At 35.3% G+C, this 15,417-nt stretch overlaps 1 protein-coding gene across 1 annotated transcript in view; it reads left to right on the forward strand.

The window, feature by feature from the left end:
• chas (chascon) overlaps positions 1–15,417 on the forward strand; it is a 472,926-nt gene that overhangs the window by 89,721 nt on the left and 367,788 nt on the right. The window contains exon 2 of the mRNA XM_069847044.1: positions 13,209–13,337. Coding sequence (XP_069703145.1) covers positions 13,239–13,337 — 99 coding nt within the window. The 5' untranslated portion in view covers positions 13,209–13,238. The remainder of the gene's footprint in view (positions 1–13,208; positions 13,338–15,417) is intronic.

Below are 15,417 nucleotides of genomic sequence, written 5' to 3' on the forward strand. Positions count from 1 at the left end.
CTGAATCTATGACTGTTTGCATAATGATCAAGGTACAGACAAGGAAAAGTGGCTGCTTTACAATGCCAAGAATCTTACAGTTAAGTCATTGACTCTGAATACAATTGATATTTACTTCTGAAATAAAAGTTATTAATTTCAAATACAATTGATATTCTCTGAAATAAAATTGATATTCTCTGAAGTACAATTGACATTCTCTGAAATAAAATTGATATTCTCTGAAATAAAATTGATATTCTCTGAAGTACAATTGATATTCTCTGAAATAAAATTGATATTCTCTGAAGTACAATTGATATTCTCTGAAATAAAATTGATATTCTCTGAAGTACAATTGATATTCTCTGAAATAAAATTGATATTCTCTGAAGTACAATTGATATTCTCTGAAATAAAATTGATATTCTCTGAAGTACAATTGATATTCTCTGAAATAAAATTGATATTCTCTGAAATAAAATTGATATTCTCTGAAATATAACTTGTTAACCTGAAATACAGTTGATTTATTTATTGGTTATTTTACGACGACATTTTTCAACTGCTATGGTTATATTGCGTCTAAATGAGATAAAGGTGATAATGTCAGCGAAGTGAGTCCAGGGTCCACCGCCGACAGTTACCCAGCATTTCCTCTTACTGGGTTCAGGAAAAACTCCGGAAAAACCTCAACCAAGTACCTTGTCCCAACCAGGCCCGCGCGTTTCATGGTCAGGCGTGCTAACCATTACTCCACAACGGTGAACGAATACAATTGATATTTTCTGAAATAAAACTTATTAATCTGAATTAAAATAACTATCTTTTAACTAAAAATCATTCATCTGAGTAGCATTTCAAACTTTCAATGAGTAGGCATGATGTTTTTTAAATACAATATATTAATTCGAAATAGAATTCATATTTCCTCGAGTGAAAATTACTAATCTGAAATAAAAGTGACAATTTCTAAAATTAATAATTTTTTTCTTAAATATAACTGGGAAAGATTTAGTGTTAAAAGTACTTTATGCTCGACCATGCCGAACTGTAGTAATTATACACCTGGTAGCAGTCCTTTAATGGACCTCATTAAAGTACACCTATTCATTAAAGTTCAGGTGTTCCACCAATCAGAAAACACCATTGTAGTAATATGAAAGCGCAAGTATCGATTATTCTCGGATATGCAATCGAAAGACAACTAGCTAAACGTCACGGAGGCTGGAAATCCAATACTGTCTTATGTTCTATACTATAATGATTAGCGTTAATTGTAAATAATATTCAAATAAATTAATTTTGTCATCTCGTTTTTCAATGTCTAAATCAATTTCAAGGTTATATCAAGATTAATGTTTATTTTACTCTCTAGATTATATCAAGGTCAATGTCGACATTTGTTTCTCGGAAAAAATCAATACTTTCGCGTCTGCGCACATCTCACAATTTACGAGATATTGCACAAGGTCAGTTCCACTCCCCAGTTAGATAAGAATAACATGAATACTTATGCAAATTTCAAGTTAGAAATATGGTCGAGCATAAAAAGTCGTATGAAACTTTCCTATAATGGTAATTAAGACGCTCGTATGAAAATTATGAAACTCGCGTCTTAATTATTACCATTATAGGCTCGTTGCATAATGTACTATTTCGCAAGCTACAGTATAATAGTCAAATTTTATTACTCTTGTCTATCGTTAGAAATGTACTTTTAGGAATGGTTCTCTAAAAAATTTAATTATTAAAGGAATAGTCGACCACAAGTATCTCCGGAGTTGGTGTCAGAATTCGAAAGATAATAAGCCAACGATTTTGCACCATACCAATGATGGTAGTTATGGTTACAGCGACGGTGTAAGTGGTGATTATTGTAGTGGTGGTGATGGTGATGGTGGTGGTGGTGGAAAATTAAAATGCCTGTTATTCAGCAGAAATAGAAAGCAGTGTGAAACATCTGCTAGCATTTCATAATTTCAGCATAAAGTTCCGTCTTACAAAAAAGAAACCGCATGCTAATATGGTTAATCTTGGTTCTCCCGCAGAGCGAGAGACCTAGAGGTCGCTTTTGTATGTCGTGATGATGTAGTCTGTGGAACACAAAACACGGATTTTAAACACCATGACTTTTACATTTGCACTGCAGGCCTGTTCCCACGCCGACTGGGCCCACGTCTGTGTGCTACAGATAGACTATCCTTCGCCGTTTTAGGAATGCTGCGCAATGCCCACCTCTGGGCATGATGTAACAAATAAATACTACGATCCCAACAACTGGATCACATCCAATGACCATAATGACAATGTATGTGACGTCACGGACATTTGGCAGCAATTTATAGGAGATGGAGCGATATGAGAGCACTGGCTGTGACAGCAGCCGTGGTCAATATTCCTGCGCCGATATACGGTGTTCGATTACGAGTGAGGGCTTAGATAACACTTGACGGATTTATATGCTGGTCGGAGCAATGCCATAGTCCATTACCAGCGAACGTAATGCGTGCCCAACAAATTCTACGATTCTAGTTAATCGGTGCAATAAATATACCCAGTCAGCAATGAATGCCCGAATGAATATAAATATTCATGCATGTGAAAAGCACCAATCAGTAGTTAAATAAACAGATACGAATAAAAAATAAATAAATACACGGAATGATAAGAAAGGAAATTAATGTGTCGATAAATAAACAAATGAAATAAATAAACATACCGATGAATAACAAATGAGGTGTCTACACTTGTAAAGAGGCTCATATGAAAATAATCGTAAAGAAAATTAAAGAAAAGAGATTGAATAGTAAAAAGGCAGATAAAGTTATAATAAATAATAATAACATTGGTACTGTTCAAGAATTTAAATATTTGGGTAGTATAATTGACAAGGATGGTGGAGCCTTCGAGGATATAAAGAACCGAATAAAAAATGCAAATAGTGAATTTGTCCAGTTGTACCCAATATGGAAATCTTATATTATATCTAGATCTACAAAAATTAAAATCTTTAACAGTAATGTGAAATCAATCTTATTATATGGATGTGAGACATGGAAAACAAGTAAAACTATACGAAATAAACTGCAAACATTTGTTAATAGATGAAGAGTCCACTGCAAGAATGATGGATGTCACTTTCTTGTCAAAAATGAACCAAGACTGTCAATGCATAGCTTAAGACATATGGAATGTACATAGAGAGTTACATGGCATTAACACTGATAGTCATTGTCCAGTAATGATCGGAAAATCACAGTTAAGCTTTGAGCGCTAAGCATTTCAAACTTTCAATTGCCTCTCCTGCAAAATGTATTCCAAATGACATCCATCATTCTTGCAGTGGACTCTTCAGATGTTTACGAAGAATTTTAAACATTAGATGGCCAGATATAATCACAAACTCAGAACTATGGAAGATAACAAATCAGAAAGAAATCGCAATAGAAATCAAAAAACGAAAGTGGAATTGGATAGGGCACACAATCAGGAAAGAAGATGGGGAAGTAGAAAGAATGGCTTTAGATTGGAACCCCCAGGATAGTAGAACAAGAGGAAGGCCAAAAAATACATGGAAGAGAACAGTTTTGGAGGAAATTGCTAGGGAGGGGAAAACATGGAGCTAAGTGAAGAAGTTGGCTACAAATAGGGTCCGATGGAGGCACTTTGTGAATGCCCTATGCTCCTCATGAGAAGATACAGGAGTTTGATTGATTGATTAATTGATTGTACACACTTGTGGAGTAATGGTTAGCGTGTCAGACCGCGAAACCAGGTGGTCCGTGTTCGAATCCCGGTCGGGACAAGTTACCTGTTTGAGTTTTTCTCCGGGGTTTTCCCTTCAACCCAAATGCTGGGTAACTATTGGTGCTGGACTCCGGACTCATTTCACTGGCATAATCACCATTTCACTGAGACGCTAAATAACCTCAGATGTTGATACAGCGCCGTAAAATAACTCATTAAAACAAAACAAATAACTTAGTAGATAAGCAAATCCTTTAAATGAATAAGTACATTAATAAATAAGTGAGCCCATATGTCAATAATTAAAAACTTAGTACGAAATAGTCTCTTGGAGTGGCTGAGTGGTCAGACGTCACGAAAGCGATCCGGGTTCGAATCCCACTCAGGCCTGGGATTTTTCACCACTGTGACACTTGTGGCGGACAAGGTAGCGGATTTTTTTCTCGGGATTCTCCTGTTTCCCCATATTAGGCATCTACATCATTCCGTCACCATTTCTCCATTTCGTCATCATTCTATAGCATTCTCCGAACACAGGCTGGCGACGCACGGAGGGGGCTGGCCTAGGGACGAGAGGAGTTGCCTGATCGAAACCTGGGTACGCACCTACCGATTATCGTTATAAATTTGAGATCGTTCACCTTTGCTGAGTCAACAGGGCTTGAGGTCAGAAGTCAGCTGGTCGGTTTTGACGCTCCACCGATTATCGCGCCACTCTCTGTTTTTATTTTTTATGTGTTCAGATTTCATACTAGCATTCGATGGCCACTAGACCACCGACGATGACTTTTATTGAAACGTAATCATGGACGTTGGTTGTGCGCCACATGTGATCCATTTCTGTATTGCGTGGATGTAATGGGTATTCATCCTGGGGCTATCGATTTTTTGAGTCCGGTACCTCCAATCAAGGCTGGCAAACGATCATAGGCTCTGATAATCTGAAGCTAAGTGAATACGGCTGTCGTCATCATTATTATTTGCACTGTAGTTGCGTAATAACTCACAAGAAACCGAAGCAACACATGCAACTTAGAGAAAAACAAGCCAAAGCTACTTTCCTTCAAAGACATTTATGTCTGCTACAAGCAGACAAATATATTGCAAATAGCAAACAAGCAATGCAACATCATATTTTCAGAAGAGTAAGTCTGCAAATCTAGATTTCATGCCAAGTTCTCTATATTTTCCCTATATGAGAGTTATTCTGAAGTCAGGACAGACAAAAATAGGTCAAACGATGTTTAAATAACATATAAATATATGTCAATTATAGTAAAATGGTGTTTACTTATATATAAAGTTATTAATATTAGCTACTCACTGTAGATTTTACTCGTTCTGGAACAATTCATTCCTCTCTAATACCTAATGATATTATCGTTTGCAGTGAAATTATTACACTATTATTCAAAAAACATTTTAAAATGATATTCCTCAGTTATATACCCAAACAAAAGATGAACTTTCGTTTTATTCATCGCACAGAAAAAGTATTCTCTAAATTCCCAAAATTAAGACGTGTAAAAGAGGGTATATCGAAATGTTTGGTTGATACTGGTAACAATAATAATCTGTTACTTAATATAAATAAATGTAAAGAGATGACAATTCCAGGAAGAGAATATATTTACGTATCTTATTCTCTTACTTACTTATGATTTTTAAGAAAGTTATCATAAATAAATAAATAAATAAATGAGTGAATAAATTAATAAATACATAAGTAAATAAATAAAATAAATAAATACATAAATAATTAAATAAATAACTAATTAAACAATTAGATAATTAAATATATAATTAAATAAATAAAATAAATAAACAAATAATTCAATAAATAAATAATTAAATAAATAAGTAAATAAATAAGTACACAAATAAATAAGTAAAAATGTTATGTTTTATTTAATGACGCTCGCAACTGCAGAGGTTATATCAGCGTCGCTGGATGTGCCGGAATTTTGTTCCGCAGGAGTTCTTTTACATGCCAGTAAATCTACTGACATGAGCCTGTCGCATTTAAGCACACTTAAATAAATAAATAAATAAATATGTAAATAAATAAATAAACACGTAAGTAAGTAAAGAATTAAATAAATAAATACAATTTTACCTTTCATGTGACAAATAAAATTAGTAACTCTGCTCTGTTCAACATATTTAACTATAAAAGACATACAGACAACAGACAGACAGCATGCCAAATAGCAATTTCTTTAATATGTATGAAAATATAGAAACTTCCTTTTTTTTTTTTTTTTTTTTTTTGCAGAGTCACGATATTATTTTGTACTTATATATAGCTAAAAAGAAAGTAAAAATAAAATTCCTGGATAGAACACTTCAGCGCGAAAAACGACGAGGATATGTGTGATGTGCAAAATGAAGCCCGTTGAAGGCTATCGTTAATGCATTTCAAATTAGCGTTGCGTGGTTAGTTTAACGATTATGGACTCGTTAAAGCGAAATGTCGTTAAGCGGGGATTAACCGGTATTTCATTTGCTGAAGGGTGTTTAGAATAGCAGCGAGGATAGCACGCACAGAGCGTCGTCTTTACTTGACATTCACGACCGCTCCTGCTCATTGTTAAGGGATCGTCTTCATTACCCAACTGCGCATACTTTGTGGAGGATGTTGCTAAATTGTATGCTTGCCTGAAGCCAATAAGTGACGTCACGGTTCAGACTTCACCACGTGGTCAGCAGTCACGTGGCTAAGGAATATTGACAGTGACGGCGGAAAAACCAAAGTATCAGTGGCGGCTTGTAACCATGCCACGTCAAGTGTTCTGTGTCGTAGTGTCATGTATATATCTACTTACGGTCTTACTAATAAACCGTGTATATTTTTTATACGAGACTTATGCAGAGTTGAGACAGAAAACGTTACTAATAAACCATGCATAAGCAATGGATGTATAAACAGTCTGTAACTATACAATGGGAATTGCTTTGCAGTAGTTATATACACGAAACCCCTTGTTTAAGCGTTGTATATAGAGAAAAAATGGCCGCTCCTCTAACAGCTGTTCGTATCGACTGTGATTTTATGATGATGGTTGCTTTGTATCCATAGAAGAACAAACCAAAGAGCATAGAATAATTAGAATAATATGGCTGTAGCTTGTATTCTTTGACCAAAAGATAGTGTGGTAATCGATCAGAGCCAGTTGTACTATCGATACATAACACGGCACACTAGAGCACTCTACCGGATGCAATAGAGAATCCCATATTCTATTATCTTTCGTAATGAAGTAATGACGAAACTATGACGTAGCTGTGTAACGGATGTACTGTTATACACGACGTACTGTATGTAGTGATTATTAGTAAGGAATTTACACACGACTTATAAACGAGCTACTCACTGTATAAGTATAAGACAGTTAAACGTCTGTATACAGGGTGATTCAAAAATACGGGGCATAATTTCAGGTATGTATTTCCCACATGTAGACAATCAAAATAGTTCATTACAACATGTGTCCGGAAATGCTTCATTTCCGAGTTATGGCCTTCACAACATTGAAATTCACCGGAACGTTTTTCTTTCCGCAGGTCGTTGTCATTACAGAAGATGTTCAAAATGTCCACCTCCTGCTTGAATACAGACCTCACATCGATGTCTCATTGACCTGCGAACACTATCCCAAACTCCAGGAGTATTGCGTATGTCCTCAGAACATGCCACAATTCGATTCCGAAGGGATTCCAAATCAGGCACCGGAGACGAATAAACAATGATTTTAAATGGCCCCACAAGTAGAAATCGAGAGGCTTCAGATCAGGTGAGCGTGGAGGCCAAGCAATTGAGCCACCTCTACCTATCCATCGATCAGGAAACCTTCGATCCAAGTACCGGCGAGCCGTACGACTGAAGTGTGCAGGAGCGCCATCATGCAAGAAGTGAATGTGTTGACGATTGATCAGTGGAGTGTCTTCTAAAACATGAGGTATGGTGTTTTCCAGGAAGTTTGTGTACGCCTGCCCCGTAAGTCTGTTTACAAGTACATGGGGTCCAACTAATCGATCACCAATGATACCGGTCCACATGTTGAGGAAGAACCGCACCTGGTGATGAGATGGAACAGTTGCACGTGGGTTTTCATACACCCATACATGCTGATTGTGGAAATTTGTTATGCTATCTCGTGTGAACTGTGCTTCATCTGTAAATAATACAACTAAGGCAGGAAAGTTCGGATTTACAACACACTGCTGCAAGAACCACTGACAGAACCTAACTCGTGCAGGGTAATCTGCTGGTGACAGGGCCTGTACACGTTGCAAATGATAAGAATACAATATTGATACTCTTTCAACAGTCTCCAGACAGTCGTATGAGGAACATTGACTTGCAACGCTACCCTTCGTGTGCTGATAGAAGGAGTCATGTTCACAGCCTCCAGAATCTCCTCCTGTACTTCTGGAGTTGTAGAGCTTGGTCGTCCCCTTCCCAAACCAGGAGAGTTAAATTTTCCATACTCGCACAGACGGTAATGGAGACGTACAAATGTCTTCCGATCTGGACATTGTCGCTGTGGGTACCTCTCCTGGTACAAACGACGAGCCAGAGCAGCATTGCCGTCCGCCTTACCGTACATGAAGTGTATCTCTGCCAGCTCTTGATTTGAATACATGTCGCACAGTCTAACGCCTACACAACACTGAATATAACCTTCGCCTCGGAATGAAGTGTCAGAGTGCCCTCTTAATGTCTCCTTTGACGGCAACGACCTGCGGAAAGAAAAACGTTCCGGTGAATTTCAATGTTGTGAAGGCCATAACTCGGAAATAAAGCATTTCCGGACACATGTTGTAATGAACTATTTTGATTGTCTACATGTGGGAAATACATACCTGAAATTATGCCCCGTATTTTTGAAACACCCTGTATAGGGTTTTTATTAGTAAGACCGTTAGTGTGTCATCTCTGACCATATCGCGTGTTAAGATTTGTGGGTATACCAGTATGCCGTTGTTACTATTGTTGAGTTCCTGTTTCTGTTGTGTGTTGTAAATGGCTTGTGCTCATGTAACTGATTATAGATTTTAATTGATGTTTATATTAGTGATTAAGGCGGTGATAAAACATAGTATGTAAATTTCCAATCCGGCGTTTGTCTTTGTGACTGAGGGGAACCATGAACTACCCCAGTCAGATTGGCCGGCCAAGGGTTTGAACACGGGACCTCCCTAATACGAGTCACAAACGCTGTCGGCTGTGCCAACTCGTTCGGTAATACGAAACTGTAAGTTAGAAATCCCAGATATAGCAATGTCTCCCTAAAATATAAATTATTTCTTCGTACAAAGAAAATAAATTTGCACTTGCCCAGAGGTCTATGTTTTTCAAACCTGAGTGTCACTCGGTGTGAAACTGTGACGATGGACATAAGCAATTATTCCGGCGTGTAGTTTTTGAATTGTTACTTTCTCAGCTATTTCGCCTTTGTAACCTTGACAGAATAATATATTGCTGTGTAATTTCAATTTGGAATTATGTAAATTAATTTTTTTTGTTCGCAACGCCGCTGAAAAGTTCCATCACCTAAAAAAGAAAGTTTTCATAATGCACAGTCGCTGAGGAGCATTCCTTAAAGTAGCTGTCTTGTGATAATTCTTCGTCTTTCGCATTTCTTAGGAAACATTAACACTTCGCTGCAAGTTCCACAGTAAATACAGTCTGTTCTCAAACATATAGTTACCGAAATTGACTTCGTCATGGAAAGGGACATTACATTCTGCTTTTCTTGATCGTTAAACGTTACCACGCCCGTTATGAAATCCTAGGTTCATAAATTCAAAACCGGCCATAGAATTTAAATTAAAATAAAATTCACAGCATGATTTCTTTCGGAAGAAGTATAAAGATAAGTTATATGCCATGCATTTATAACACATAAAAAACCAATATCCCTGAATGAAATCGTTTGAAGCTCTAATATAGCACTTACGATCTAAAATAAGTTTATTTCTAAATAGACGAAATTAATCTAATATGTTCAAAATTTAAACAATGGTGTAACGCTAATAATTCAAGTTTCAATATTGATAAAAGGCACATATCAAGTTTAATTGAAGCCGTACTGCAGTCATGTCAATTGATGCCCATAGGAGCAAGTGCGCGCTTTAGAGCCCAGGAGAGCCTGAGCGCTTCACAGCGGAAAGGAAAGAGACAGACGAAAGAGGTATTATATGCCGCTTGGTCGAGCTATATTCAGGGATGGCCAGCACTGATTCAATGGATAAAGGGAAGAGAATTTATTAAAACTGTATCCATGTTAATTTTTAGATTTGTCTGAGAAGTATACCTGCATTATAAGAATGTAAGTTTTAATTTTAATGTTCATTTTTCACAAGTTTGATTTGTTTTATTAAAAAAAATATTTTCTCAACTTTTTTATAATAATAATAATAATAATAATAACAATAATAATAATAATAATAATAATAATAATAATAATAATAATAATAATCTAAACTAATAATAAATCTGTAGCCGAAATATTTTTCTGGTCATTTTCGATTTTCCAAAAATAATTGGTCTTAACATATATAATTAACCACCCTGAAACTGAAAATCGCATTTTTGAAATTTTTGTTTGTATGTCTGTCTGTCTGTCTGTATGTTCGTTACCTTTTCACGCGATAATGGCTGAACCGATTTCGATGAAAATTGGAATATAAATTAAGTTCGTTGTAACTTAGATTTTAGGCTATATGGCATTCAAAATACATTATTTAAAAGGGGAGTTATTCGGGGTTCTGAATTAAATAAATCGAAATATCTCACTAATTATTGATTTTTGTGAAAAATGTTACATAACAAAAATTTCTTAAAAATCATTTCCGATAAGTTTTATTCTTTGAAAAATTTTGATAGGACAGATATTTAATGAGATAAATGAGTTTTAAAATTAAAATAACGCCATCTAATGCGGTGTAATGAAATAAACAAATGAATTCGTCTATAAGGGGCCTTGGTCAACAACAATCGAAAGCTATGAATCATAGCCTACAGAGAATGTTTCTGTGTTTGTATGAAGTAATATCGGAAGCTAAATTAACCGATTTGTGTAATTAATTATTATTTCACCATTGGAAAGTGTAGTTTCTCTATATCGACATAATGCTATAATATTATTACAGTAACTTCGGAGTGAATTGAGAACAGGTAAGATTAAAATAGCTTCTTATGCACAAACAACTTGATAGGCTATTCTGTGTATTCGTTTCCTGTATTTCTTAAAATAATGTTTATGTCAGAGAATTAACGAACCACAAAAGTGTATTGATTTAGTATGCAATAATAATATGTTAGCTTAGCATTCCATTATTTTATAATCCAAATTTTAACTATGCTCAATTGAATCGTGCTAAAATACATAAAATACATATGCATTAAATGCAATGCAAAAAAATTGGGTAATGAGCCAAGCAGATTATGTTGCGCTGTTGTAAAATAAAAATTGTTCCTCCTGAGATTCAAGAGCCCCCATAACAAATTAAAAACTTACTTATCGGTGTACATCCATTATCAACACATTTTTTATATAATATAATATAATATAATATAATATAATATAATATAATATAATATAATATAATATAATATTATATTATATAATATAGTATAATATAATATAATATAATTTAAGTTATTTGAAGTGTTCAGAACCATAGTGGTCCAAGCGCCATTTACTGAATACGTAGAAAACAAGGTTTAAAATTAAGTTATTATCATAATTCAATGGAAACATATAACAAGTAAAATAAAGTATACACATTAAATCTACATGATATGTCAGTCTTCATTAAAGTATGGATGCATGTAATAAAAATTAAGAAACATGTTAAAGGAATTGTCATTGCACCAAATGAGTGGTCTCTGGACCAAAATGATCGCATTTTAATTATTTAAATACAATTTAAATTAAGTAACATATTAAACGATTTATCCTTCTATCAAACACGAATCTTCCCTGGATCAAATGTCCTAGTTTAATTATGTAATTACTTTATATTTATTTGTAACGGGTGCAGCGGAGCGCACGGGTACGGCTAGTAATAATAATAATAATAATAATAATAATAATAATAATAATAATAATAATAATAATAATAATCCGTGGCGCTACAGCCCGTGAAAGGCCTAGACCGACCAGCCGGCTGCTGGCCTCACGCCCACATGCCGAAGCAGAGAAGCAGAGGTGGACGATCATCCAACCAGAATGGAGGTATCGTGTGGTTAGCACGATGATCCCTCCTTTTCTTTTTATAGAAAAGTGAAATTTTCAGATATAGGCCTATTTATTTAGTAGCCTTACAGAATGTTTTTGTAATTCTAATATACCGTAAATACGTACAGTATTACTGAAGATAGTGTATTGAAAATTTTGAAAATATTCGCATGGAAAGTGTTTGTAAGGAAATGAATTAACAAAGCAACTGCTGTTACATAATAAGCAAAAAATACGTGCCCATGTGTTGTAAAAATGTCAGCTCTATAGCTTTAATTATAATTTAATATTCTGATGACAGGAAGTTGGTCACCAATATCATCTTAAAAGCATAATCCGATAAGGGGTTTTTATGGAATATTAGTTACACTTAAAACATACATAGCACCTAGGTAACTTTGCTTTGTACTGTAATATTGTTTTGATTGGTTTATTGATTACTTTTATAAGGCTGAAGGTACCATCAATATCAATTCCAACTTATCATGTCATACTCAATCTCTTTTTTGGGGGGGGATATCACTTTCTTTATGAATGATGTGTTTCATCCACTTAGTACAGTATAGTTGTACTATTATGGAACTTATGTGAATATTCCTTCTTAACTCTTTATTATGTTATTAACGTTTAAAACACAACTGCAGTATTAAGAAATTGGTATTAGTACTTTTGTTTTATAGACAATATAGATAATATCAAACAGAAAGAAGCCATATAAAAATAACGACATAAAATTTCACGTTCAGTCTGAAGTTTGTGCACCACTGTTTTCTTAATCCAACAGGCTGCTTATTCATATACACAACCCTGCCCCTTTCCATACTTGGCGCTTGATGTCCGCGCAAGACGTCAAGGTCAGAAAAATGCGCTTGCTTTGACATCACTGCCGTACTGCATCATATTCTGGGTGCATTTCGCCGGCATTGTCGCTATCTTCATCCATTCTGCCTACTTTCATACTCATATGCCATCCTATTATATGAGGCTAATGGAATCCGACCTAATGGGTGCCAACAACCTCAGAACAGGATTCTTTATCACAATAGTCAAAATGTAGGCAGAGGCGCCCGGCGATGATCGCCGTAAACAAACCGCAGCTTTAGTTCCCTAACTTAAAATACTTACCCAAGACCCCTCTACAACCCCTTAAATTTCTTCGGTTGAATTCTGAAACAAGTTTGTAACAAATAATATGCACAACGTTATTTTAATGACATCATTATGTTCCAGGTGTGAGGAAGTGTGGGGCATGAGTGCAGAATGACGACGGAGGTAGCGGGGAGCCCTCTGGCGGGCCATACCGTGCTGTCCGTGCGACGCTTCGAGGCGGAAGCGCCGGCCAACGCCACGCTCGACGTCGTAAGTATTATATCTACTGGAGATGAACAAAACCACAGTCTACTATATACAGTCGCGAAGCTTGAGGTGTTTTTTTGCAAATCTCGTGATAAAGCGCTCCAAGCGGTTAGCAACTAGAAACAATAGACTGTCCGTGGTCGACTTTGGACTGTGTCGTATTTCTATCGCGTGCTAGCTCGTTGCGTATTTCACATTGATGCTTGTGAAATGTTCGTTATTGGTTGTAATGAAAATGTTAATGGCTAAAATATAATAATTGGAATAATAATATGGGACAAGGAGGAGACGTTTGTAATGCTATAAATTGTAGCAACAGTAAGAAAAAGAGGCCAGAGTTATCCTTTTTCCGATTTCCAAAAGATTCAGAAAGGTTCCTGGGTTTCCACAAGATTGCTGTGCAGAAACAAAACTGTTAACTTTGAAGTTCTTTGTGACTGTTAGAATACATTATATCCTTAAAGTTCACAATGAAATGTTTCAGTCTAACCGAAAGGACATTAAATACCGGTTAAAGTTCTGTCACTTAGGCTGCTAAATTTCCAGAGTAATTAAGGTTAGGTCTACTTTTTTTTTTCATATGATATATTTTTAATTGTAGCTATTAATTTTGTTATTATTTTTATGTGTTATTTTACTGAAGACGTAGAAAAATTAAGTTTGTTTTAATGAAATTTATTGATCACGTTTTATTTTCAATTCTGGTGGAATTATTATTGCTTAGGCCTACTTTTTTTGTCAAAGGATATGTTTTTAATTATAGCTGTTAATTTTGTTGTTATTTTTATTTGTTGCTTTACTAGAGACGTAGAAAAAGTCTGTTACAATAAAATTTATTGATCACGTTTTATTTCCAATTCTGGTGTGATTATTATTGCTTAACCTCATCCCACTTTGTTAACTACGTAAGCCTACACTACAAGTACTGGTACACGTAAGTTACTCCATTAATTCATATTTCCATTATTATTGTTGTAAAAGGAAGTGCAAATTAATATTTATTAGTTTCATAGTTAATTTTCGCTATAATCTTGAATGAGTGAAGCTATTATAGTAAATTTCAGTTCGTTTTGCACAAACAAAAATTATATTAACTTATTTCTTGCAGGTATCTTCGAGTTTATGGTGGAATTTAATATACTTCATTAAAATAATAAATTAACTTTATGCATTTAATATTTCAATAATGGAAGGAAGGTGTTAATTTTTCCAAAAGAACACGACAACGAAAGTGTAACATATTTTGTCGTCTGCTAGGAGAGAGATCTGCGATGATGAGGCGATAGTAGCGATCCTAGTGGTGGGCAACTACCCATGTTTGCATTTTTACTACATATTGAGCTTCGCGACTGTATATAGTAGACTGTGAACAAAACTAACTGCCGCTCTCGCTCGCTGTGTTCGTTGCATTTGTCTTTCGAGTCTCGTCTCGTAACTCTCGTGCGCTTCGAGTCTCGCTCACCATTCTCGAAATATCATTTGGTCGGCGTTGAAAGATTTCGTAACTTTGAATAACATACATCATTGAAATAAATAACTTCAGAAATGTTTAATCGAGACAAAAAGACAAAACAAAACAGTTTCTTAGTTATCAAAATGTTCTGGTTCTGTTATATGATATTACCTAAGGCGACATAAATAGAAAAAAAAAGCAATTTCCTAATAAACTTGCATTTCTAAAAAACATAAAACATAACGTTAAATAAAGCGTTAACATTTTTTTACTTGAGATTGTACACTTTATCTCAAACATAGCCTTTTAATAAGGACCTAGTAATTAAATGAAGAACTGGGGAACGGATTATTATACGCTGAAAGGTAGAGATGATGTTTCAAATAGGCTAACTAACTGTTTAAATACAAATATAACAGTTGCCAAACCAGCTAAAAATTCAGTCTGGTTTGTGAGTATAAAGAACTGTGACGATTGAAGGCTGTTTGACATTCGAGAGTTGACCATTCCCGAAGTCTCGAAACTCTCACACGCAGTATTTACGTCAACGACGCGACGTGGGCAATATTGTCGTGCGGGTTTTCGGCTTTGCGGGCGCTGTTAGGTTTGCTTTCTCGATCGTTATTCAAC

This window comes from Periplaneta americana, chromosome 15, assembly GCF_040183065.1.
Source record: "Periplaneta americana isolate PAMFEO1 chromosome 15, P.americana_PAMFEO1_priV1, whole genome shotgun sequence".
In the NCBI taxonomy this organism is placed as follows: domain Eukaryota; kingdom Metazoa; phylum Arthropoda; class Insecta; order Blattodea; family Blattidae; genus Periplaneta; species Periplaneta americana.